Source organism: Schistocerca piceifrons, chromosome 3 (genome assembly GCF_021461385.2).
Source record: "Schistocerca piceifrons isolate TAMUIC-IGC-003096 chromosome 3, iqSchPice1.1, whole genome shotgun sequence".
Classification (NCBI taxonomy): Eukaryota; Metazoa; Arthropoda; class Insecta; order Orthoptera; family Acrididae; genus Schistocerca; species Schistocerca piceifrons.
The window spans coordinates 804,161,491-804,186,057 of NC_060140.1; the positions used below are offsets into that span (position 1 = coordinate 804,161,491).

General features: G+C 37.1%; 1 protein-coding gene across 2 annotated transcripts in view; it reads left to right on the forward strand.

Moving 5' to 3' along the window:
• The window catches only part of LOC124788078 (nuclear pore complex protein Nup98-Nup96), a 135,068-nt gene that overhangs the window by 10,539 nt on the left and 99,962 nt on the right, over nucleotides 1-24,567 (forward strand). The window contains exons 2-6 of one of the 2 annotated variants that reach the window (XM_047255172.1): nucleotides 10,263-10,313; nucleotides 14,465-14,680; nucleotides 14,906-15,139; nucleotides 16,890-17,237; nucleotides 18,271-18,438. In XM_047255172.1, the coding sequence (XP_047111128.1) occupies nucleotides 10,286-10,313; nucleotides 14,465-14,680; nucleotides 14,906-15,139; nucleotides 16,890-17,237; nucleotides 18,271-18,438 (994 nt within the window). In that variant the 5' untranslated portion in view covers nucleotides 10,263-10,285. The remainder of the gene's footprint in view (nucleotides 1-10,262; nucleotides 10,314-14,464; nucleotides 14,681-14,905; nucleotides 15,140-16,889; nucleotides 17,238-18,270; nucleotides 18,439-24,567) is intronic. The other variant, XM_047255174.1, reaches the window with a different exon arrangement.

The window sequence follows — 24,567 nt, forward strand, 5'->3', positions numbered from 1 at the left end:
CATCAGTCTTTTTGTCTAGCTTTGGGTAATCTGACATGTTTATTGTTTACAGCCTTTGGTTTAGATATACAGAAGTAACCTTTGGTTTCAAGTAGTGCAGTTCATGACATAAGTTCATGGCTTGTAGAAAATAAACTAATGCTCAATCACAGTAAGACTAAGTTTTTACAGTTTCTTACACAAATTCAACAAAACCCGACATTTTAATTTCGCGGAATAGGTAGGCCTATATGATTTGTGAAACTGAACAGTTCAAATTTCTTGGTGCTCAGATAGACAGTAAACTGTCTTGGAAAGCCCACATTCAGGATATTTTTAAAGACTTAATGCTGCCACTTTTACTATTCAAACGGTTTCTGAAGTAAGTGATCGTTTGACACGAAAATTAGTCTACTTTGCTTATTTTCATTTGTATGTGTCTTATGGTATTTTATTGTGGGGTAACACTTCCCATTGTCAAAGGATATTTTTGGCTCGGAAACAGGCAGTTCAGGCAATAAGTGGTATGAGTTTGTGAACCTCTTGTTGACCCCTGTAGACTAGTCTGGGTATTCTGACATTGGCCTCTATGTATATATATTCTTTCCTGTCATTTTTTGTTAACAATACCACCTTATTCCCAAGAATTAACAGCTTTCACTCATCTGGTAGAATTTTGCACAGAGCATCATGTGTAACACTGGGGCTAAGAATTGTGAAAGAAAGAGCCCTGTATGTGGAACAGACCTGGAGACCACAATTTGTAGGCTGTGAACTTTAGATTAAAACTGAAGAAACTGCTGAAAGATGTGGTTAGTTAAAGGAACCAGTCATTGTCGAGAGTTTAAAAGTGAGCATGAGACAATGATTGAATAGGTAAAGAGACAAGGCATAGTAGAAATCGTTGGATATTACTGGAGGTACTGAATTTAATTGGTAAAGCATGTATAATTAGGGAAAAGATAGATACTGCCTATAAAAAAAAAGGCCTTCGGAGGAAAGAGAAGCAGTTGTATGAATATCAGCATCTCAGACAGAAAACCACTACGAAGCAAACAACAGAAATGAAAGGTGGAAGGAATATGTAGAGGGGCTTTGCAAGGAAACAAACTTGAAGGCAATATTATAGAAAAGGAAAAGGATGTAGATGCAGATGAGATGGAAGATATAATACTGCAAGAAGAATTTCACAGAACACTGAAAGTCCTATGTCGAAACAAGGCACCTGCAACAGATGACATTCCCTCCGAACTATGTATCCTTCGGAGAGTTAGCCATGATGAAACTGTTACACCCATTGCACACTATGTGACACATGTGAAGTACCGTTAGACTTAAAGTAAAATGTAATAATTTCAGTTTCTGAGAAAGCAGGTGCTGCCAGTTGTGAATATTATTGAAATATCTGTTTAATAACTCATGGTTGCAAAATAGTGACGTGAATTATTTGCAGAAGAATGGAAAAACTGGTAGAAGCCGACTTCAGGAAAGGTCGTGCAGCAATGATGAAACTGCGACTTCTTAAAAAATAGGTTACAGAAAGGCAAATCTGCATTTCTAGCATTTGTACACTTAGAGAAAGCTAGTAATGATGTTCACTGGTTCCACTCTTTGAAATTCTGAAAGTATCTGGGTAAAAAACAAGAAGCGAAATATTATTTAAAACTTGTACAGAAACCAGATGGCAGTTACATATGTTAAATGATATGAAAGGGAACTAGTTGTTTAGAAGAGTGAGAAAGGGTTGGAGCGTATTCCTGATGATGTTCATTGTGTACATTGAGTGGGCAGTAATGGAAACCAGACAAAAATTTGGAGATTGTAATAAAGTTTAGGGAACAGGAATAAAAGCTTTGATCTTTGCTGATGACATTGTAATTCTGTCAGGGACAATGAAGGACTTGGAAGACCAGTTGAATGGAATGAACAGTGTCTTGAAAGTAGGATATAAGATGAACACCAATAAAAGCAAAGCAAGGTTAATGGAATGTTTTTGAACTAATTTGGGTGATGCTTTGGGAATTAGATTATGAAATGTAACGTTAAAAGCAGTAGATGAGTTTTGCTATTTAGGCAGTAGAATAACTTATGGTTACTGAAGTAGATACGATATAAAATGTAGACTGGCAGTGCTAGAAGAGATTTTCTGAAGAAGAGAAATTTGTTAACATTGATTATATTCTATATGTTAGGAAGTCTCTTCTGAAGGTATTTGTATGGAGCATAGCATACATTTGTAAGTGAAACGTGGATGATAAGCAGTTCAGACAAGAAGAGAAAACAAACTTTTGAAATGTGGTGCTACAGAGTAATACCGAAGAGCAGATGGATGTAACTAGTGATGAGGTACTGAATAGAACTGTGGAGAAAAGGAATTTATGGCACAGTGTGACTAAAAGAAGGTGTTGTTTGATAAGACATGTCCTGAGACATCAAAGAATCATAATTTAGTATTAGAGGAAAGTGTGGCGGATAAAAATTGTAGATTGAGAAGAAGAGATGAATACAGTAAATAGGTTCAAATGGGTGTAGGTTATAAAAGTTATTTTGGAGATGATGAGGCTTCCACAGGATAGAGTAGAGTGGAGAGGTTCCCCAGAAAAGTCTTTAGACTGAAGACAGCAATGATACACATGTTAGGCTTCTGAATCACTTTGATAGTTTTCACTTAAAATGAGTGAAACTATGGTTGAGTGAGACTAGTGGACACTGGAATGTGTCAGCTATGTTAGAAGAATACTTCAGGAACCATATGCTAGACAGAAAATCATATAACCAAAATGCCATCTGAAAAATGCTTCTTTTCTTTTATCTCATCTTTGTTTATTTTCTGTCCACAACTTTCCATTGACATTCTCTCTCGCTCTCTCTCTACTTCTCTTTCTCCTCCCACCCCCCCCCCCCCCCTTTAATTTTTCTTTTTACGCAGATATTAATTTGTTTATTTTGTGTCAGTATGACAGATACATGGATTCATCTGTTTCCTTTTTGGAAAAAAACTTTTGTATGGTTAGTCATGTGGTAGCTCCTCTATGTGTTTTATGAAATTAACATACTGTATATGTGGGATAGTATGCACAAAAATATTCATCAGTGATTTGTCCCTGTAACATAGCTTTTCTTTCCCTTCCCTTCCCTTGAAATCTGGATTGTGATGGCGGAGTAATCTATTACATAGTCAGAGATTTAGGGTAGGTAAAAAAAGTGGTAGTGCGACGTGTGTTTGCAAAACCAACAAATGTGCATAAGAAATATGGATAATGGTATCTGATTGACCTGTGGCATAGGCAAAGGTCTACATTGGCTCAATATTTTAATGCATTTTCTCTTAAAATTACCAAATACTGTGAGGGAATGGGCTGTCAGAAAAGTATTATTATACCCAAGTTTCTGATGAGGGTTTTGGTGCACATTGTGTAGATACATTGCACATTGACTGTGAAGGACTTAGAGTGGGGAAATGTGCTGCGGAATTCTTACTTCCAAAGTGCACATTAACTTCTTGTGGTTGGGGTTCACAACCATGTAGAATATTGTAAAGTTTGTCATATTCTTCAGCATTTGGGCCATTTTTAAATGGTACTGCCAAATCTTTTGCAGTACCACTTGAAAATGGCCCAAAGGCTGTAACTGCAATTGTGAATTACATAATTTCTTCAGTCAATGGTGAATACAAAATAAAAAAAAAATAAAGAATACATTTTGTACAACAGCCTTAACATGTCAGAATTTGTGGGAGCTGTTTTGGATAACATGATTTAAGACCTTCCTTCATCTGCAGATTATTCACAAGGGTCTGTTATCAGATTTGTAAAATATCTTTTGGGTTATTCCACTGTTGCGGGTGTGACATTTTGTGACATTTTTCACATGTAACATTATATTTATTTGTACTTCAGGTGTCGGAGTAAGGCTAACTTTAATTTAGTGAATAGAATAGAATGTTATTAAGTTCCTGTAAAAATTTTAGCTCTTAATTTTACACTCAACCTGCTAAAAAAATCATGAAGAAGTGTTGCGGGTGTGACACACAGATACGTCAATATTATTGAGTGAAATTTAAAACAAAACAGCAAGAAAATTCTTTAATTATTATGTTAAAATGATAAAAACTCAAACGAGAGAACTAGACCTATTTCAATACTGCTGACAAACAAATTGTCCCCTGTTACGCAACAGCTTGGGTGGATTTACTTTCTGGGAGATGTAACGTGCGCGTGGGGCACACAATACTCATTAAAGCCTGTACTATGGTAAGTGAGTGGAGTTCACCTTACGAGACAGGATTTTTGTATAGATATTGACCGCGTGTACCTGAATGGTGGCAAATCAGACTTACACCCACTCTGTAATAACAATGATACGTCAAATAAGTCCGAAATGCAACTACACGTCAGGACGGACAAGAAATGACACAGAAGATGCTACCAATTTGTTAATAATGCGGTCGCCAGCCTAATTAGGCATTAACTGAGTTTCTTTCCTGTACGAGTTGGTGTATATTCATGCAAACCAACACGTAGTAACACTGCATAATATAGCAAATTTTAGAACCAGAAAATCTATTGAACTGATAGTTTCACGTTCTGTACTGATATGGAAAAACCATAAATACATAACACTTCACTATAATGTATACTACAAAACTTCGTACTGTCTATTGATCTGATTAAAATCGGGCATAGGTTGCCCTAGAAGCAGCACTTTAGAGTCACACACACAATGTCAATTTTGTTAAAGATAAAAACACTGATAAATCTTGGATTTTATATTGACTTTAACTTTTGCTGGTCAAATCAATTTAGAGCACTTCAGAATTCAAATGAATAAAAAAGGGGGGGGGGACCCTGAAACTGTTATGATTACTGTATTTAAAAAATTGATTATTGAAACCATTATGCGCTCAAGATTTCCAGTATATGAGTTACTACTCTTTTTATCTTATTTCCTGCTTATTTAAACACCTTTTTATCTGTCTCGAAGTAATTAAACTTCATTACTAAATCAATATTAAAGTTATCTTCCAACTTTGTCAGACCTTCGTTATTCATTTACTGGTTCATTAACAAAACAGTTCTTTAAACACCATTCTTACATAGTTAGGTCTGCAAGTAATTATTATTAAAACAAAATTTAATTTTTCATTTCGGGACACTTGGATTGCACAACATTTGGAAAGGACCCTATCTAGGTTAGTTGTGAGGATAATTAAATAATAGGAAAGTTCTGGTAAAATTTAAGTTGTTATTGAACAGTATGGAACAAAAGTAACACTGGTCCATACGAATACAGTACCAGAAGTTTCAACCTGTTTGTATCGATGCGGCGGTTGGCGGGCGGCGAGATGGCGAGGCATAGAGCACACATACAACCACAGCTATGGCTCTTGACATACCGGCACTTTATTTCTTCATAGCGTCGCAATACTTTTCCGTTTTGTGCCTATGGAATTTTGCCATGCTGTATGGGCGTTGGAACGGCATACCCGAGGCTCAATGAAACTATGTCTTCCAGGAGAGCCTCCTCGATCCAGAACGTGTTGCTCAGACCAATGCCAAACTCCAACTACAACTGCTGAGCCCGTTGTGCCGTGCAGTGCCCGTGCGCATTTTCCCGCGCTCACCTGCCATCCACCTTTTACTGCTCCCTTACAGACATGGTATTCACCCAAGGTTTTGCATTCTACATATCCTAACACATTGCCTACGTATGGCCCAGACACACAGTTACAATTTCAAACATGTTACAACAGTTTCAACATTTGTTACCTTTCAATTCTATTACAATATTGCTTGACATTTGACATAAACATTAATATTCACATTGAAAATTGTTTACAGTTTTCTTAACACAATGTCATGAAACAAGAAAACAAACGAAATCAGAACATCAATTACTCAAGTGTAACGAAAAATCAGATGGAAAAAAAATATTATTTATATGTACAATAGTACAACGTCGTTGTTGTTACAGAGATTACTGAAATATTTTCCCAAGATATGTCTTCTTTTGTGGGCCAAATCCAGCATTTCCCACTGGGTTGTATACTTCAGCAAAACCTGCTCAGCTTGTTCATCAACTTGAAGAACTTCAGCAAAGTATTTCTTCTTCAAACAGGACTTTCCAGTGACAGTCAACTCCGACAGTACAAAATCTCCTATAGTAAGTTTCAAGGATTCTTCACTATCAATTGTGTGCATTTTCATGGTTATGAAGTGATATCACTGTTGTAATCTCTTGGGCAGATGTAGCAGAAACCCTTATAACTCTCTCTTTAACTGCTATAATGCAATGGAGTTTGTGCAATCCTGGGGAATAGGCTGTACGCCTTTCCAATGATTATCCAACCTAGCCATTGCTGGATTAATTTCTTCAGATGGTAAGTAGAAGGTTGTAATCCCTTTCAGTTTCTCCTTGCTGCATTTGTAAAAATCATAAGGAGTGTTAATAGTAATCCTCCATGATTTTTACAGTTCTCCACACTGTACTTTTCACGGTACCACCAATGCCATCAACTGCACCATTACTGTGAGAACTGGTAAAAAAAAAAAAATTCCAGTCACCAGTAATGCCAAAGTCAACTTGTAAATATGTAACATTTAATAATGTGAACCGATTCTTGAATTGCGCTGTGCAACCATCGGAGAAAATCTTGACTCTTTGAAGATAAGGAAATTCTCTCTTTAGGTCCTGAAAAAGAAGCTTAAGCATTGTCCAAACTGAATATTTATTGTGGGACAAGTCATCCCTAACAATGGCATAGCTGCGTATGGTGCCATATTTAATCCAGGCCACAGCTGTAAATATAGTTGTCTACTGTTGGTGCCAGTGAGCACTCTGGATCTCTTCCTGACAGACAGAAGTATAATTTTCAACATAGTCAACCTGCAAAACCAAATCGTGGTTACTGAAATTTACTTTTGCATCCTCAAAGTACTTTGATTGCTTCTTCTTAACACAACAGTGCAGTTTGAATCCCAGAAGCTGTTTTTCTATTTCTTTAATTGCATTCAAAACTGTCCCAACAGTTTCTATACACTGAGGGCGACCTTCAACATCTTTCCATTGAGTCCATTCAAGCTCATTGTTCAGTTCTTCTTCATCAACAAGGCTTGTGCATTTAAAGTGTTACACTTTTCGCCGTCACTGGACATACACCTATAATTTTCTGTGTCACAAACAAGAATACTAACTAAATCTCGTGTTCTACTTGGAAATGTACTGGTTTCTCTTGCAACGCTTTCAACCAAATACTGTATGTTTGCGTGGTATCGACAAATACACACATTATGTGGCATAAATGATACAGGGTATACAAAAGGTGGACGAAGAGAGAAGAATTATGTTTTTTTTTTTTTTTTTGTTTTTTGTTTTTTTTTTTTTTTTTTTTTTTTTTTTTAATCTGACACTCTGGATATTCAAGAATAAATTGTTCATATGCTTCAGATATTGTCATCATCATATAGCACTTCTGTTTCAGTTCTCATTCTCCAATTTCAGGATTCTTGACACTAACCACATTTTTTCTTCCGGGTTCTTTTCGGCTTATGTCGTCACAAAGGTAGAAGTTCTTAATTTTATTTTCTGTATCTGCACTGAGAAACTTACTCCCTTTCTTGTACATATCTTTTTTAAATTTATTTGAAACTTGAGGCAGCTCATCGTTTAACAGCTTTGCCACTACATCCTTTAGTTTCCTTGGGGTGCATGGTAAGCTTTTCTTCACCTAGTTTACCGCCTTCCCAAGTGATCTTTTGGAACTACATGGTTTATAGGGCGACAAAATGCAAGATGAAGTGGGAGTTTAAGCAGAAATTTTATTCTTTTCTCGATGCCTCCTTTGTCTTTCCCTATCTTGCATATGTTTAAGTTTCTTTTGATCATCCTGCAAGGCAGCTTTATTTTTTTTTCTCTCCGTAACTTACTTCTTTTGCGTTCATTTTCTAACATTGCCTGATACTGAATTGGAGATTGCTTCAGTTTTTCTCTAAAGTTGCGGCACCTTTCAGTGGATGACTTGCTTGTCCTATAATAAATTACAAGAATAATACTTTCAGCTGGTTGATAATAATAACAACAATCACAACAATAATATCAACAATAACAATAACTGTGTCTGTTGTTACAGTAAAATTTCCTTGTCACAAAGTTCTGGTATCACGGTAACAGCTCTAACAGTTTGACATATCAAACCCGAAACGCGTTTCTTGACATGGTCGTGTTCCTACAAAAAAATATTATAATTCAAAGTTGTAGCCCATGTAACTAACCTCACTTTTACAAACTTTCAACTTTACATAACATGAAACTAAACTGATTAACAAATAAATGTCTATTTCTGTGTTGCGGGTGTGACAGAAATTCCGTGGTTTTTTTTTTTTTTTTTTTTTTTTTTTTTTTTTAGAGCTTATTTTCCTGTATTATAAATGTAAAATCACAGTTACAGCTTCACAATTATCCAGAGAGTATATGCACAACACATAGACATTCAACTTCAAAGACACTAGTCTGTAGGGCTGCCAACATTTCACATTAAATTTTACAATTTTTTCCCTGACACTAAGAGTAAGTTTGTAACTGTTTTACACCTTTCAGGCCAGGATATAATGAAAACTGGGATTAGTTTCTGCTTCCTTGACCTTTTGGCTACGGAAAGATATGCCACACTTTAAGATCTTTTAAACTTTATTTTTTATTATGAAGGCTCCATTCACATGGAATGACTCTTTTGTATTAATGAGAGATACTGTGAATGTACAGGTTAGGCAGATGTGCATGTTGACATACTGGATTCAGATTTGGTTAAATAATCTAAATTGCTTCCCTTACATCTACCCATCTCAAGACAAGCAAATGTATAGTACACTGCCTACCATAACGCAGTTTTCATTCCTTCAGTGTTATAGCAAATGCCAGATTCAGTGTGGTGTTCATCATTCTTATGTCCTCATAAAGCCATTGCATGTCAGAACATAGGTGTTAAAATGGAAGAAAACTCTACTGAAATTATGGTTGCCAATACTGATGTAGACAACCTTTATTGCTCACTACATGCATAAATATGTCTTCTATGTAAAATATTACAGGAATTTTAGCTCGCCATTTTGTTAACTAATTCAATGAATTTCCATCCTTCCTGAAGCAGAAAGTAGTTTCGAAACGAAAACTGCGCAGAAATTAAAGTGTAGCACTGCTGCTCTGAATGAGAGAAAAGGTGAAAAATGAGAGTTACTTGATGTTAAAACAATTTTATTTGAGTTCCCATCTGTGAAGTTCAGACCTCAAAAGTACCAATCATATTGAAATATAAAGATGTCTTCATGAGAGACTAGTGAGTCAAATGAAAGGGAGCTTTAGTGTTGACTGCTGACATATATACTAATAGTTTTTAATGATGTATGCAATTTGTTGGGAGGAAGTGTTGAAACTGCTGAAGGCAGACAGAAGAAAGACCAGTGTTTGGAATACACTGCAATAAGAGAATTTTAATTCAAACAATCTCATGATTAAAAGAATGTATTTTCCTTGGATGGGAGAAGAAAAATAATGAATAAAGACAGGTATTTCCAATGGATCATGTGTTGCAGACTTGTGCAAAATGAAGAGAAAGTAACCAGATCAAAACTGGAGGTTGTATTAAACCAGAGTAAAAACCAGAAGGTGACAGTCTTAGTCTTGGCCTTGTAGTACTCTGGCTTGAAGAAATTGTTTGCAGATGCAAATTCGTACGCCAGTGTTAATAGTTACCAGAATCATTATTATGTATTAGTCAAATCAGAAGGGCAGATGCTGAGGCGACCATTACTTTCACAGGGAGCAGGGAGGGAAAAATTATAGAATTCTTAAGCCCATTAATTTCTTAAAAAAAAGAACATATCTGTTGTCATCTTTTATGTTATTGCCATTCTATAGATCAGTATGTGGCCAAGTCTGATTTGCATCTCTCAGCTCTTACTTTTAGCAGGCTGTTTTCAGATTTATTTGTTAGTAACCATGGAAAACATTGTTTCATTAATCAAAATTTCAAGCATTTGCAAGTGCTTGAAAGTATGTCTGCAAAAGTGAAAGATCCAGCATATCATGATAATGTGTTAGTGATTCTGATACAGCTTTGTGCAATAATATATCTTAGAATGAGATGCTGTGGATGTAGTTACAAGGAAATTAATTTATTTTCTACAAAAGCTTCACAAGATGTTGAGAACATTTATGATCCTCAGTATCTGCCAGGTTAGGATGTTTTACTCTCTATTGGTCTTTCAAACTGTGATCTCTCTTTTTAGGATATTGATAAGAAGAAGAAGAAATGTTCCAGAATATAAAACCAACTTTTGGTGAGTCTATTATTTGCATTTTGTAGTGGGATCAGTTCTTAGTGAATAGCACTTGGGTGCAATGAGTTTGTTTATCTCATGTGATTTTGTAACTCTCCTGAACCATGTATATATACCTTTATGATGCACATTATTTTACTATGGACGAATGTCTTGTGATAATAGTGTGGACTGTCTTACTTGTTGAAATAGCTGTACTTACATACATTAAAGAGGGATAAGTGAAGTGCCAGGAATTCATTGGGTTGGTGAATTATTTCCAGTTAGACACAAATTGAAAGATGTGCAACCAGGGAAAAGATCCATAAAATGTTAGGAATAAGTGGCAGGCTAATGAGACCTTAGGTTAAGACCAGAAAAAGCGCACTGTTAAGGTGTAAATTAATAGTGCACTGCGTTTGCAGCAAGAGTGATTATAATTCTTGAGAGCTTAACGAAGTTCTGCAGAGAAAGCATTTGTTACGTCAAAAAATTAAGACCTGTATTATGACAAGAAGTGAGCACAGAACATGAGTGCAAGGTATGTAAGTGAAATTAGAGGTAATGTTTAGCCCTCTCATGTGAAAGTTGATATATGAAGTGTAGCAGCGCACAGTCCCTTTAGATTTCATTACATCATAAGCCATGAAAGCTATAGTCAGTTGTTTGTATCACAAAAGAGCTGGACCATGCTGTGGATGATTAACTGGTATGCAGATAGTGACTTCAGATTCTTCACGTGTGGCTATGGTGTCCGTGGTTGCTAAATAGTTCCCTGAAGTATTTCAAATCGTCTTTGTAATATGTTTTAGTTTATTATACATGTTTTGTTTTATTCATTTAAAACACCAAAAAAATGTTTTAAATGAATAAAATGAAATGCATGCAGTAAACTGCATAGTAGTTGCAGAGGCAGATTTGAAATACAATATCTTATTTTTACGTAACATTGTTATTGTCTCCATTGAGCTGATTGAAGCAGTGATGAAAATTAGATCATCGTATTGCTTATCTGGAAGGTGTCTTGAGAATAAGCCACCAGCAGCTACACACATGCCACACAGAGTGAAGAATACTTCTTAGTTCTGCTTTTCCCTGGTCCATTTATGAATGGATCATTTGAAGAACAACTATATGATTTCTCAGGTGACGTGGTCTCTCTTATTTTGCTCTCATGGTTCTTAGTGAAATTTTGTACCTGTTGTCTTCTTTGTTTTATGATCTCTTTCATTTCTACAGTTGCAGTTATACAAGTTATATGGGTTATTGTCGTCTTAGTTATACAAGTTATATGGGTTATTGCCGTCTTTTGTGACTGTAACAAAAGTCTTATTAAGACCAGACACATTTTAATTATTTTAAATCATCTTTAGTGGTCACTGTAACAATGTGGCTTTCCTTAAACTTTTTTGTGCTAGGATCATGAACAGTTCTCATGCTTTCACTTGCAGGGTGAAAGCATGCAAACTGTTCATGATACTAGCAAACAAAATTGTAAGAAAAGCCATTTTGTTATAGTGGCCATTGGAGATACTTTAAAATAGGACCAATCTGATGAATTCCAGACCCCGTACCACTGATATCGATTTGTATTAGTATTTTGGAACATATACTGTGTACTGATATTACGAATTACCTTACAGGTAATTTTCTATTGACACATAATTAGCACTTATTCGTATTACTAAGAATGAAAGGAAAGGAGAGAGGCATGGTTTTGTTTTACTAGCATTCCAACTTGCTGTGCCAAAGAATGACGTGTTGCTGACAGCTGCTTATCATTTCTAATATAACATTATAAATGATAAGCAGCTGTCAGCAACACACGTCCTTCTTTGCCACAGCAAGTCTGAATGTTTGTAAAACAAAACCATGCCCCCCCCCCCCCTCTCTCTCTCTCTCTCTCTCTCTCTCTCTCTCTCTCTCTCTCTCTCTCTCTCTCTCTCTCTCTCTCTCTCTCTCTCACGCACACACAAATAATAATCATCATCATCGCTTTGTAATCTAACACTGTAATCCACATCAAATCTCTAAATATTATTGAAGAAGGATAACAAAATTATCACTGAATGTGTTTCTTGATGATAAATGTATTAAATGTTCAAGCTTTTTCAGTGGAAAAAGAGAGAACGAAAGCTTTATTGTCAGTGTAGTACCATTTGAGAGACAGGCTATGGTTTTCTGTTCTGCTCCTTTCTTTATCTACTTGCGTATGACTGCATTGCTATGAACATAAAATTGACTTCATTAAAGATGTAAGAAGTTATATTTACAATCAAATTGATTCCTTCCCCGATAACTCTCCCCTAACTCTCAAGCAGCTTTTTCATTCTGGTTACCCAACCACTAAAGAAGCAGTGTTGCAATACATCTTTTCCAGTACAAAATATCAACTTAACATTTTTTTTATTAATGCCTGGACATTTATGAATTTTGGCCATTTGCCCAGGCATTTATTTTGCCCATTTGCCTTGACTTATAAATGCCCCGGCATTTTACACCACTAGATGACTATCAGATAGGATTGATGGAGGACATTCAAAAAGTCTAAAGAAGGGAAGCTTGTTTCATATTGTTGCGAAATAGGAGAAACAATGATGGATTTGATAAGCAAGTTTGGGGTGGTAGTCGATTAAAACAAAGGCCTTTTTCGTTTGGGTGAGATCTTTTCACAAAATTTCTGTGGTATCGTGTATCGATACCACCCCACTGCCATTCTACAGTAAGTAATGGAATTGCAAGTTTCCGTTTGATGGTGATAGCCATCTTGTGGGAGCTGGCAGATCCAGTGGAGCATGCCTGCCGAGCCGCAGCTCTGCAGTTAAAGTGTCCTCTGCTGCCACAATATAGGATAGCCAGAGGCAGTGGCTCATCCCCACTCACACTCAAGAGCCACGTCGCTGCACAAAGCTACACAGATGTCGCATAGTTGTGGCTCCATCATCACTGTTGTTGCTGTTGTATGAGCTGTACTTTAGTTCTTGCTGCTATTTGTATTATGTCTTTGTTCGTTTGGAGAAGTACAAGTTAAGTAAATCTTCTGTTTTCTGTGTTACTTGTTCACTAATCATTTCTGCTCCTGTCCACCTTTTCTAAGATGGCAGTTGCTGCACCACTCTAGCCCACCCCTTCTTACCATTAATATGAAGTCGTACACAGCAATTTTGATCACTAAATTTCTCCCCTGAATGCGAAAATATTTTGTTGCATCTGGCCTGTATAGGGGTGTTCATTTTTCCCACGCGCTGTTAGAGAGTGGAACACTAGAGAAGTAGTCTGAAGGTGGTTTGAAGAATCATCTCACAGGCATTTAAGTTCAAATTGCAGAATAGCCGTGAATACGAAGTGAAATGAGTTTAGTCTTAATAAGACTAACTACAGATGCAAAAGATGTTATTAACGTATATAATTTGTCAAAATTTCTTTCTCCCCGTGATTATTATTCAGGATCCATGACCGTCTATGTAAAACCAAAGTTACATCTTCTCTAGATGTTCAAAATTACTGCAGCATTTCTTATTGAATTCTTGTACTGGTAACTGAATGGTTTACTGCGACAAATTGTGAAACCTCTGAACAATGTGTACTTCGTCATTTATACAGATATTTGATGCGTTGCTGGTTTCTATGCCCGATCATCTCTCTTTCTCACAACCATTATTTTTGTACTAGAAGCTGATCAGTTCACACTGACACCAAAGCTTAGGAAGTCGATCACCACTTGCTGAAGTAAATTTTTAAAATTGTATGAGACAAAAAAAAATATTGTTTTGTGGGAGATACATGCTGTGTATTCGTGGGAAAGTTTTTATCAAGGAATATGAAGTACTGGAAAACACAACTAATGTTAACCAAGCAGCTGATAAATATATGGAACTACATAGCAGTTTATAATGGCTCACTTTGTGACTGTAAGGGCACAAAGACTTACCAAAGTGCTTAGCTTGAAAAGAGCAGCTGAACTGTAGAATTGATATTGTTTTGTGGATTTGTTTTGAATCTTGTCCTTGACTGTTTATTGAGTGTGGGTGACGGAACATTATCTTGTAAAATTTTTCCTTTGGCCACAAAATACCAAATGAAAAGGTTGTATGGTAAGCTGTGTAAAATAAGGGACCAAGATGATTTGTGAGAGTCATGCTGAGCTGAAATGCTTCAATTTTGTTCCATAGGCAGTGGTGGCTTCAGCAGTGGCACAACGGCGACGCCTTTTGGGCAGTCCCCGTTTGGCAAACCAGCTGGCGGTGGGTTTGCCACCCCTGCATTTGGTTCTACGCCATCCTCATTGTTTGGCAGTACTGCAACATCTGCTGGAGGTGGTGTGTTTGGTGCTGCAACAACTACCCCTGTATTTGGCCAGGCTGCTACCACACAGTCCACAGGATTTGGTAAGTTGGTGAACTTATCTCGGGTTCATACATTATTGTAATTTGGAAGCTGTATATTTAATACTTAGTACAATACAGACAAGTTTTTCTTTTCTTTTCATGGTTGTTTTGTGGCTGTGAAGATGATTTTTGTGTTACAATGTATAAAATTTGTCTGCCTGACTAAAATTTCTATGTTTTAAATAGATGGAAAAAGAGAAAAATGTGCTGTTGCTTTCACTTTAGGTTTTGGAGCAAATACTACAGGTACTACAAACCTCTTTGGCAGTCCACAAACATCTGTGGGTGGGACTGGTCTTTTTGGTTCCACATCATCTTCTGCATTTGGTCAGAATAAACCAACAGCATTTGGTGGCTTTGGTACATCAACAGGCACCACAGGGGGTGGGTTGTTCGGACAGACACAACCCAGCCTCTTTTCACAGCCTGCGTCTACTGGGAACACCCTCTTCAGTTCAGGTAAATAAGGAATGGTCGAAGACTGATATTGTTTGCCTTCTTGTTGTTTTGACCTCTCTCACTGAGCCTTGATTATTCATACAGCTGTTCTCTTATCTATCATGCTGGTAGTAGTTGTGAAATTGTGAATATCTTGGTACCATCAGTGTGCATTAAAATATTTCTTAGATCTGAAACTCATAGCCAAAATTTGAATCAAAAGTTCAAGGATAAACGAGGCAGCTGTGCCCCTAGAAATTATAGTGTTTTAAATAGAATAATTTGTGCAATCTTGTCATGTAATACGAAGTTCCCACTTAGGACAATCGAGGAGAAAGTGGAGTTATTGCCAGTACAGTAATCGGCAAAAAAGGAGGAGGTGGAAAATAAATGAATAAATCATGTGGCTAGCTAAAGAAATGCACAAGCTAAAGGTTGAAACAAATGTCATTATTCTATGCAAATTTTTTTGCTTATGCTTTGTTTCTTTGTATTGACCTGAGGTTCTGAATGATATCATCTTTGTGCTTCATCTCTAAATACTTCAATCGGTCATGATTCACTTTCTTACGAGCATAGTGAACCAATTTTTAGTTCCAAACTTGGATCAATATTTAACTGTTCTTGGATTAATACTTAATTACTTTCCATTGTTTGTAGTCTTATTTCAGTATGTAAAACCTTCATGTTCAGTTAGTATAAACTTTAGGACAGTATCTTGTTTAGATTTTCATAGATTACAAATGCTTGGAAAGAATTGTTTCCGGCTTTCATACACCATGTGTCCTATGAATTAGGAAAGTAAGGATAGTGGTGTTATTTTTCTGCATTCCCCATTGCATTTCATTCTCTTCTGATTGATTCTTTACAGAGTATAAGATTTTTTCTTTTTTTATACTCACATGTCATTTGTTCATGTGTATCATTCACATATTAGTCACCTGAATTTTATTGACTTTTGATTGTGAATTCTACTCCATTAAAAAGGCCCTTCCCCAGGTTATTTTTATCTTTCAGTGTCAGTGTAAGTTTTCTTTGTTCAAGAAACGTGCCTTCTCTTCTTGTCTCATTTTATTTGTTGGGCACATTTTGCCATCGGTGCTATGGTTTCTTCATTCCCTCAACACCTCCAGTATTCTAGTCTCTTGCTTCTTAGCTCAGGAGCATCCTCAGTTTCTGTTTTAATGTTGCAGTTATAGGAATTATCAAAGCCCTTTGATTCGCTTTCACGAGATTATACATGCATTTTATCTGTGACTTTTTTTTACAGTTGTGGATTAGCTGTATTGATTTTCATAGATTACATTTTTGTGTCGGCTTTATTTGTGGTGTGCAGGGATAAATATCAACAAGTAATGGTAATCCCATGTCTAAATTTCATTGGATGATTGCTTTATATTTACTTCAGTTAAGTTAACTATTTTAGCATACCTAATTTGTCTTCACAATTATAGTATATCAGTCTTTGTGGAACTTGATTCATGCTTTCTGTAGTCTCCCAAAACTACTTTTTGAAGAAATTTATCAGTTATAAAATTTAATGATACTTTAGTTCTTATACCGACAAATTTGTCTTCTTTACAGACTTCACATTCAGTATGGTCTAACAAACAGGAAATATATGGTGATAATAAGCAAAATCATCTGTTGCTGTAATATTAATTTAAATATCGGCTAAGTGTTTTAACAAGACAGTCCCATGTTTTCTTTATTGTGTTCTAATTACTGTTGTAGATGCCTCATTTTTTTCATTATGAACTGTAATTTGCAGGGTTTGGCAGTTCAACTGCAAATACTGGAACTGCCATGGTGAAGTTTACTCCTGTTACTGGTTCTGATACCATGATGAAAGGTGGAGTAACTCAAACCATCAACACGAGGCATCATTGTATCACATTTATGAAGGAGTATGAGAACAAAAGCTTGGAGGAACTGCGTTATGAAGATTACATAGCAGGTCGTAAAGGTCCTCAAGGCACTGGAACAGGTGTAGCAACTGGCGGTGGGCTCTTCCAGCAGCCAGGAACAGCCTGGGGAAATGCCGGCGCAACAGCTGCAGGATCAGGCATATTTGGGTCCCAGACTGACAAGCCATCTCTCTTCTCTGCTCCGTCTACAGGTACCTTTTTGATCAGACACCCATCAGCTGATGACTATTGTGCTTCTGCAGTCACGGATTTTGTAACTTGAAGAGACATGCTCTTGATGTTCTGTTGTAATTCCAGTGTAGTGTACAAGATTTTTCCTTAGGCCAAGTGTCATAATTGTAGCAATCTGTGACATCTTGTCTCTCACATGTGTACTTGCGTGTCCCACTCTGAAATTAAAGTAGTTAGTAAGAGGGAGATAAGTCTTAATGAGATTTAATCAGGCAGGGACCACGCTACATTGTGGGTGAATTGTTATATAAATACGTATACACTCAGAAGGCCACTTAACATTGCACAGTGGAATACATTTTGTACCAGTATTAGTGATTTTCTGCCTTTCTTCATTATCATATGGAGAGAAGGGAAAAAATCTCTATTGTTTCCTATCAAGATTTCTGCATAGAACATACAATGAAAGCTGCAGAATTGTCTTAGGTCTTCCTTGGCTATCGTTTCACAGATTTACTCAGCAAGGTTTCACTAGAACAATATCACCTTTTTGAAGAGAATATTTTCTCACCATTTCGTCAGGGCTATACTCACCCTTTTTATGAGTCTATCAGTCTATGCCTGAATTCATTTGATGTCTGTTTTCGTACCTTATCCATAAGTGTGCTAAATACTGAGCAGTACAGGAGAATTGCACACTTCAACCTCCTGTGTGTGGTTTCATTTACAGATACATGCACTTTCTTAGAACCCTCCCACTGAATTAGTCTTTTGTTTGCCTTCCCTACTACTGGTTTTAAATGTTTATTTTATTTCATATTGCTTTTTAATGATTGTGAGACCCACAATTAAAGAGAGCTGCTATTTATTATACCAAGTGGAAGCAGTGTAAAATCAATCTCTCTCTCTCTCTCTCTCTCTCTCTCTCTCTCTCTCTCTCTCTCTCTCTCACACACACACACACACACACACACACACACACACACACACACACACACACACACACACACACTTTTAGTATTGCTGATTACAATATCTTCCTTTCGTTTGCAGGTTTCGGTACTGGTACAGGTATTTTTGGTGCCCAACCAGCACAGCAGACTGGACTCTTCGGCAAACCAACAGGTTTTGGTGCTGCTACTACTAGCTCGGGAACAGGTTTTGGATTTAATACCACCACCAGCTCAAATCCATTTGTATCCCAGTCAAAACCATTTGGCTGTGAGTATATTTAATTTTTTGCAGATATCTTGCAATGTAAGAACTGATGATGGGCAGTGACATATTTGTAATCTGGCCAAATGTATTTTTTTCTTACTATATATTCATGTAGATACCTCTAGGCAGATTTAATTTTAACAACACTTACTACAGGACTGGCTGTTCATAATTGCCATTCCTACATGTGCCTCCAAAGTATTTTTCTGACTCTCAGGCTCTGATAGCTCCTGTCCTTATGCTGCCTTTGTGTGTCATTGTGACACTCTTCCCACATTCGTGTACCAGTCTTACTACATATTAAATTATAAATGGCTAGTAGCATATATAAATCATATTTCCTGTAAGACTATGTAAACATACTTGGTGATTCTCATAACAGACTGACTTGAGACATCTTGAAGTATAAAACAATTTGTAAGGCTCTTTGCTGTTTGTCAGTGGTAACAAGATAAACTAGCTCCAATTTGGAATGGCTTTTTTTTAAACATCTTTGTTTGGCAGTGAATGCTTTGTTTACAGTTCATAAAGGCTTACATGACTGAGGGCCATAGGCTCTTTCACTTAATATGTGGTTAGGCTGTACACTGAATTTCATAAGTTGCCACATACCTGTTGGGAATAAATTGTTGTTTTATTATTGACCATGTCTGTTCATCATTGCATACATTCCACAAATCTTTCCTCTGGTAGGACACATGCATAAGTAATGGGCTGGCTTAGTGATGTTATTTGTGCCAGAAATTTAAATTCCCATCTGGTCTGTTGCACGGTACTAGTATAATTTTTTAAGAGAACAATACATCCTGTAGATGTCTTAAGACTGCAAGGATAGCTTTACTCATTGTTATTGTAAATATATCCATGTTTTATGCATCCATGTAAAAATTTCCTGGTCACTCAGCTCCCTGATTTTAAATATGTAGTAGTTTGTGAAGACTTTGGGCTGCTAATATTTTGAGCCTGCCATCATTAAATACAGTGAGCATTAACACTGTAGGGCTATTGTTAAATGCAGTGTTTTATTTTACTCTACTGTGTTTGGGCTGGTGGTTTAGCAGGTACTGGTCTTGCAAATCCTTCAAAAGAGAGATTACAATCCACAAGAACAATAGATGTTAGGTGCAAGACTTGATATACATGTTTTTTTAGCTACCTTACATGATGGAGCAGGGTTTGTTTGTGTGCACTTATCATCCACAAAGCAGTCAATATGATAAGCATACTTGCTACTATTCCCTGCAGCCCCTGTCTTTTTATACATTGTTTTAGGAAGTCATTTCTGGGGTTCAGGATGGGTGTGTAGCTCTTGTGGAAGACATATATTGTGAACTCCCATTGCTATTAAACTACTCTTTTACTGCCAGAGTATTCTCTAGCTCTTTCACTACAATAGAATGGGTTTACTTTGGATAGTTCCATTTTTTGAAGTCGCATGGTGCAACCTAGTTTTGGCACAAAAGATATTTCACATTCAAAAGTGTGCCATTCACAACATGTTGTTCTAATTTACAAATATCATGTGAACAACTATTTAAAAAGCTCATGATTGCTTGTCACACAGCATTTCTACTTGAACAGCACATGTGATCTGTCAGTAGATTTGTTGATTTGACAACATTCCCTTGTTTGAAAGGGTTAGCTGCATAAATCGAACCACTCAGAAAAACAGGTTTTTACTTTGTAGTGTGCATATTCAATCAGCTTTTACTAGTATTTTGGTGGTAAGGGAGCAAACGATTTATTTACAAGCTCAAACTGAGGTTTTCTCTCTTTGCAAACTTCGTACTGATGATAAGAATACCTAACGTGTATTAAGACAATGGGAAGTCCAGGATAGAATAACAATGTTACGAAAATATTGCTACACACCACTAAGAGGAAACATTGAGTAACAGACAGGGACAACGAAAAGACTGCTGCACGTGCCCGAGACACTGGTCATGGAAGAAGGCCCTTGGCCTACAACTTAAATGTGTAGCAGTCATTTCGGTGTGCCTATTTGAAAACCTAGTCTCCTTTATATGATGAGTAGCAATCAATACTTTATAGTATTATTGTAAAGATCTATTAAACAGGCACTGTTACCAAGAAGAGTGAACTATAGAGAAATGTAGGGCTTGTGATGAAAACTCAGGATTACCTAGTTCTTAATCCTCCATTGCTCGCGTGGAGATGTTTGTCACTATTTTGTCTGACTGGGCTGGAGTGAATTGGTGCCATTTTCAGTACCTTTCCGTTAACTCTCCTTCCATTAAATTCAGTCATCATTGGCTTTCAGTTACGCAGGGTTTCATCATTTATAAAACGTTATTATAGCTTGGAGGACTCTGCTCATCTGCACAAGCACTACTGCTGGAATCTGAAACAAAGTAGATGTGAGTGTTACTTTACTGCTTTCCTATATTCGGACTAACTTTCATGTGCATGATTTTAGGCTTATTGAAACTACTTGCAATTAATTTGCTTTTTGCCTAGAACATTTACCTGCACTTTAGTTATGGAATAAATGTCAAAGGTGAAAAAAACTTAGATCAAAATTTAGCAGAGCTCCTGATGTATGCTGGAATGGTTCCGTGAGCTGAGTGATGAAGATCTCAACAATGATATTGCTGACCCTGAGAACAAGAATTTTGTACATGAAAGTGGTCATGATTTGGGAACGAAGCAAGAAGTGTCAGAAAACCATGAATGTCAGCCACAGGAAGAAGTAATTTAAGAGGATGTGTTTCTCTTAGGAAAAATAGAATAGCTAAACGGAGGAAAAGTACGAGGCATGCTTTTTAAGGAAGGTCCATTTGAACATAAGCACACGACGATAGGTTATTTTCAAAAAGTAAATTTATTTCCAGAAACTACGTACTTCACTCTATTTTTTGACATAGTTGCCAAGTTTGTTGAAACACGTATCGTACCTCTCAACCAATTTTAAAATACCCTCTTCATAAAAACTTGCCGCCTGCTCCGATAACCAAGAGTTCACGGCCATTTTTCATGTTGTTGTTATTGTAACGGTTACCACTGAGGTGTTGTTTGAGGTGGAGGAAGAGATGGTAATCGCTTGGCGCAAGATCAGGACTGTAGGGTGGGTGGTCTCAAACTTCCCAGCCAAAACTGTCCAGTAAATTGCGGGTCTGACCTGCTGTGTGAGGTCTTGCATTGTCGTGCAAAAGGACAATTCCCTTTGCCAGCATGCCACGTCTTTTGTTTTGAATCGCTCTGCGTAGCTTTCTCAGGGTTTGGCAGTAGGCTTCTGCATTGATAGTGGTTCCTCATTGCATGAAGTCGACCAACCATGCCTATCCCAAAACACCGATGCCACGATTTTGTGCTGGGACAGAGTCTGTTTGGCCTTCCCCTTTACAGGCAAGTGTGTGTGTCTTCATTCCATGCTCTGTTGCTTTGATACGGGCATGATATGCAAAACCCGTTTTGTCAAACCCATGTTTCGTCTCCAGTTACGATCTGACTCAAGAAGCCATCACCTTCTTCGTGATAATGAGTCAAGAACTTCATCGCACACACAAATTTTGGTTTTTGTGGTCCTCTGTTAGGAGTTTTGGGACCCAACGGGAGCACAGTTTCCTAAACTTTAGGTGTTCAGAAACAACATTGTAAAGCACTGATTTCGACACGTCAGGGAATTCGTTTGAGATACCTGTTATTATGAAGTGCCTCTTCTAACGAATCCTCGCTTCAACTGAAGCCACCAAAGAGTCTGTAACCAATGAAGGGCGAAGGGAGCAGTCCTCATCATGCACGTTGTCATGGCCATTTTTGGATTTCGTACCCACTTACGCACATGGCTTTCATTCATAACAGTATCACTGTACACTTCACAGTGAATTTCTGCAGCAGACTGGTTCCTTGCTGACAAAAACCATATCACTGAGCGAACCTCACACGCAAAGGGCGAGTTGATTGTCTTAGATATTTTGAAAGCACAGAACAAAACTGTACAGGTTAGCTACAGAGCTGAAACTGAGCACAGTTGTTCCGAGGCATGCCGGTACCCGATGCACGAGCTCGTTGCTGTGTGCGTGTGAACTACTAGTGTCTACAACAGAAAGGATCTTGCATAAAAAACACGCCTCATAAATGTCCTATCAATGTTAGAACAAGATCTTCTGATATTATTAGGCATTTTCCTGTATCCAAAAATGAAGAAGGTGTAACAAGACAGAAATAGATACTATGAAGTTACTTTTGGATGAAAATATGAGATCCCTTATTGCAACATGTACTAATACTGACATCAATGAAGTTCATTGTAACTTTTCTAAGGAAAGGAATACTAAAGAAACAGCTGTTAAAGAGGTCAGAGCAAACTGTGGTATCTGAACCGGGTGGCAATTTCGTGGAGAGGGGCCAAATTCATATTCTTGAGGAAAAAACCTTTTACAAAGCACCTAGCATCCAGCGCATGTCGGTCTATCGATTATTCATATTATTTTGAAATGCGCCCCTACCGGTTTTTGGACATTTTTGAACACATTCTAACTTGATTTCCGAACGAATTATAAGTTTATTTTTGAATGCGTGCATGGTGCATGTGATGTCTGCCAGGGGAATCCTCTTCGCATCTAGACATGGGCTTTCCTGCAGACAAAACGGGACGGGGCTATACGAGCTGAGCGGAATAAAGCCAAACCAGTGAATGCCAACTGCTGCTTGTTTATGTGGTTGATTCGGTTTGCAAATGTGCAGCATTGTTATAATTACTAGCAAAATCCATAGTCAGACTACCAGAGTGGAAATAAACGACTAACAGGAATAACAAGTAAGAAAGATTACGTATTATCTTCTCAGTGTATTCAAGAAAGTGAAATTCAGATAGAAAATTTTTAGCCAGATCGCTACACTTGACAGGACCAGTTGTAGTCCCCGGCTAGCAGCCGCTTAAGTTCCATTCTTGGAGTAGCACAGAAAACCCATTGTATGAACACGTAATAATGCCTAACCAGAGAATAATCACTTGATAACTTAACCGGTGATTGTGGCAGGGTTAGTAAAGTTAACAGGAGAATGAGTTTAGACAGTGGTAGGAATAGTTACAGAATTAGTGATGACAAGACTGTTAGAATGAGGAAGGAGAAGAAACAGGGACATCACACAAATTATTGAAGTATATGACAATTCCAAATTTATACAAGAATTTCATACTACTACTTTTCAGTCTCGTGCATGAGAAACTGGAGTGTATGAATGAAATGTGAAACTATTTCCTAACATAAAGCTTTTTGATTGTAGTAGGCCAAATAGGTAGTTCGTATTGGTACTTCGTGAATTATATTGTCATACTATAAAAATGATCATTATTGCCGAAACAGTCTCGCTTATTTGGTGTGTGTTACAGTTGTTGCAATATTAGAAATGCCTATTTTGTTTTATCCAGCACACAGTGACAAAATAAGACGTAATCAGATCGAGAAACCACACCTGTCTTGGGTACTATTTATATTAACACCTTTTTCAGTATTAGATGACGATATTTCAATTTTTCATGTAGCAAAACGTTTGGCGAACTTTGATCTGGTGATAGTCCTTTCGCAGATAGGAAAGCACACCATGTAAAGCTGTAGCAAGATTAGAGAGAGAAATCGCTAGGACCTAAGAATTGAAAAAATGCATACTGTCTTGCCTGTCTCTTGTCTTTCCTGGTTTTGGGTATCCTATATTTAATTTTATGTCACACAGATCATCAAGTTATTAGCTAATAGGCAATAAAGAGTCCAAATTTTCTGGAGTTCTTGTTCTCCCGGTTACAAATAATCACATCCAGTATTAATTGTGATTTTATTTTTAAGTGGGGCAAGATGTCAAACCGGCCAACTGGGGGCAGGAGAGGCTCTACAGGACATTTTAATTTCCACTTTCCTGAAATAGTTTGATGGAATCCATTACAAAATATAGACGTTTGAGTTCCATAGAGCGAAGGAATGTTGTTTGAAGAGGCGTGGCACTGCATTGCGCCACACTTAAAACCAAATAACATCTCTTACATTTCCTTGAAAATATATGTTTTATGTATCAGACTCTTCAGAAAGATGTGCGCTACAAAATGAGTTATTTTTGAAAAGTCGTTTTTTTTAATTTTTGACGTTCTGGTGTGCGGAGCAGTCTTGAGTTATA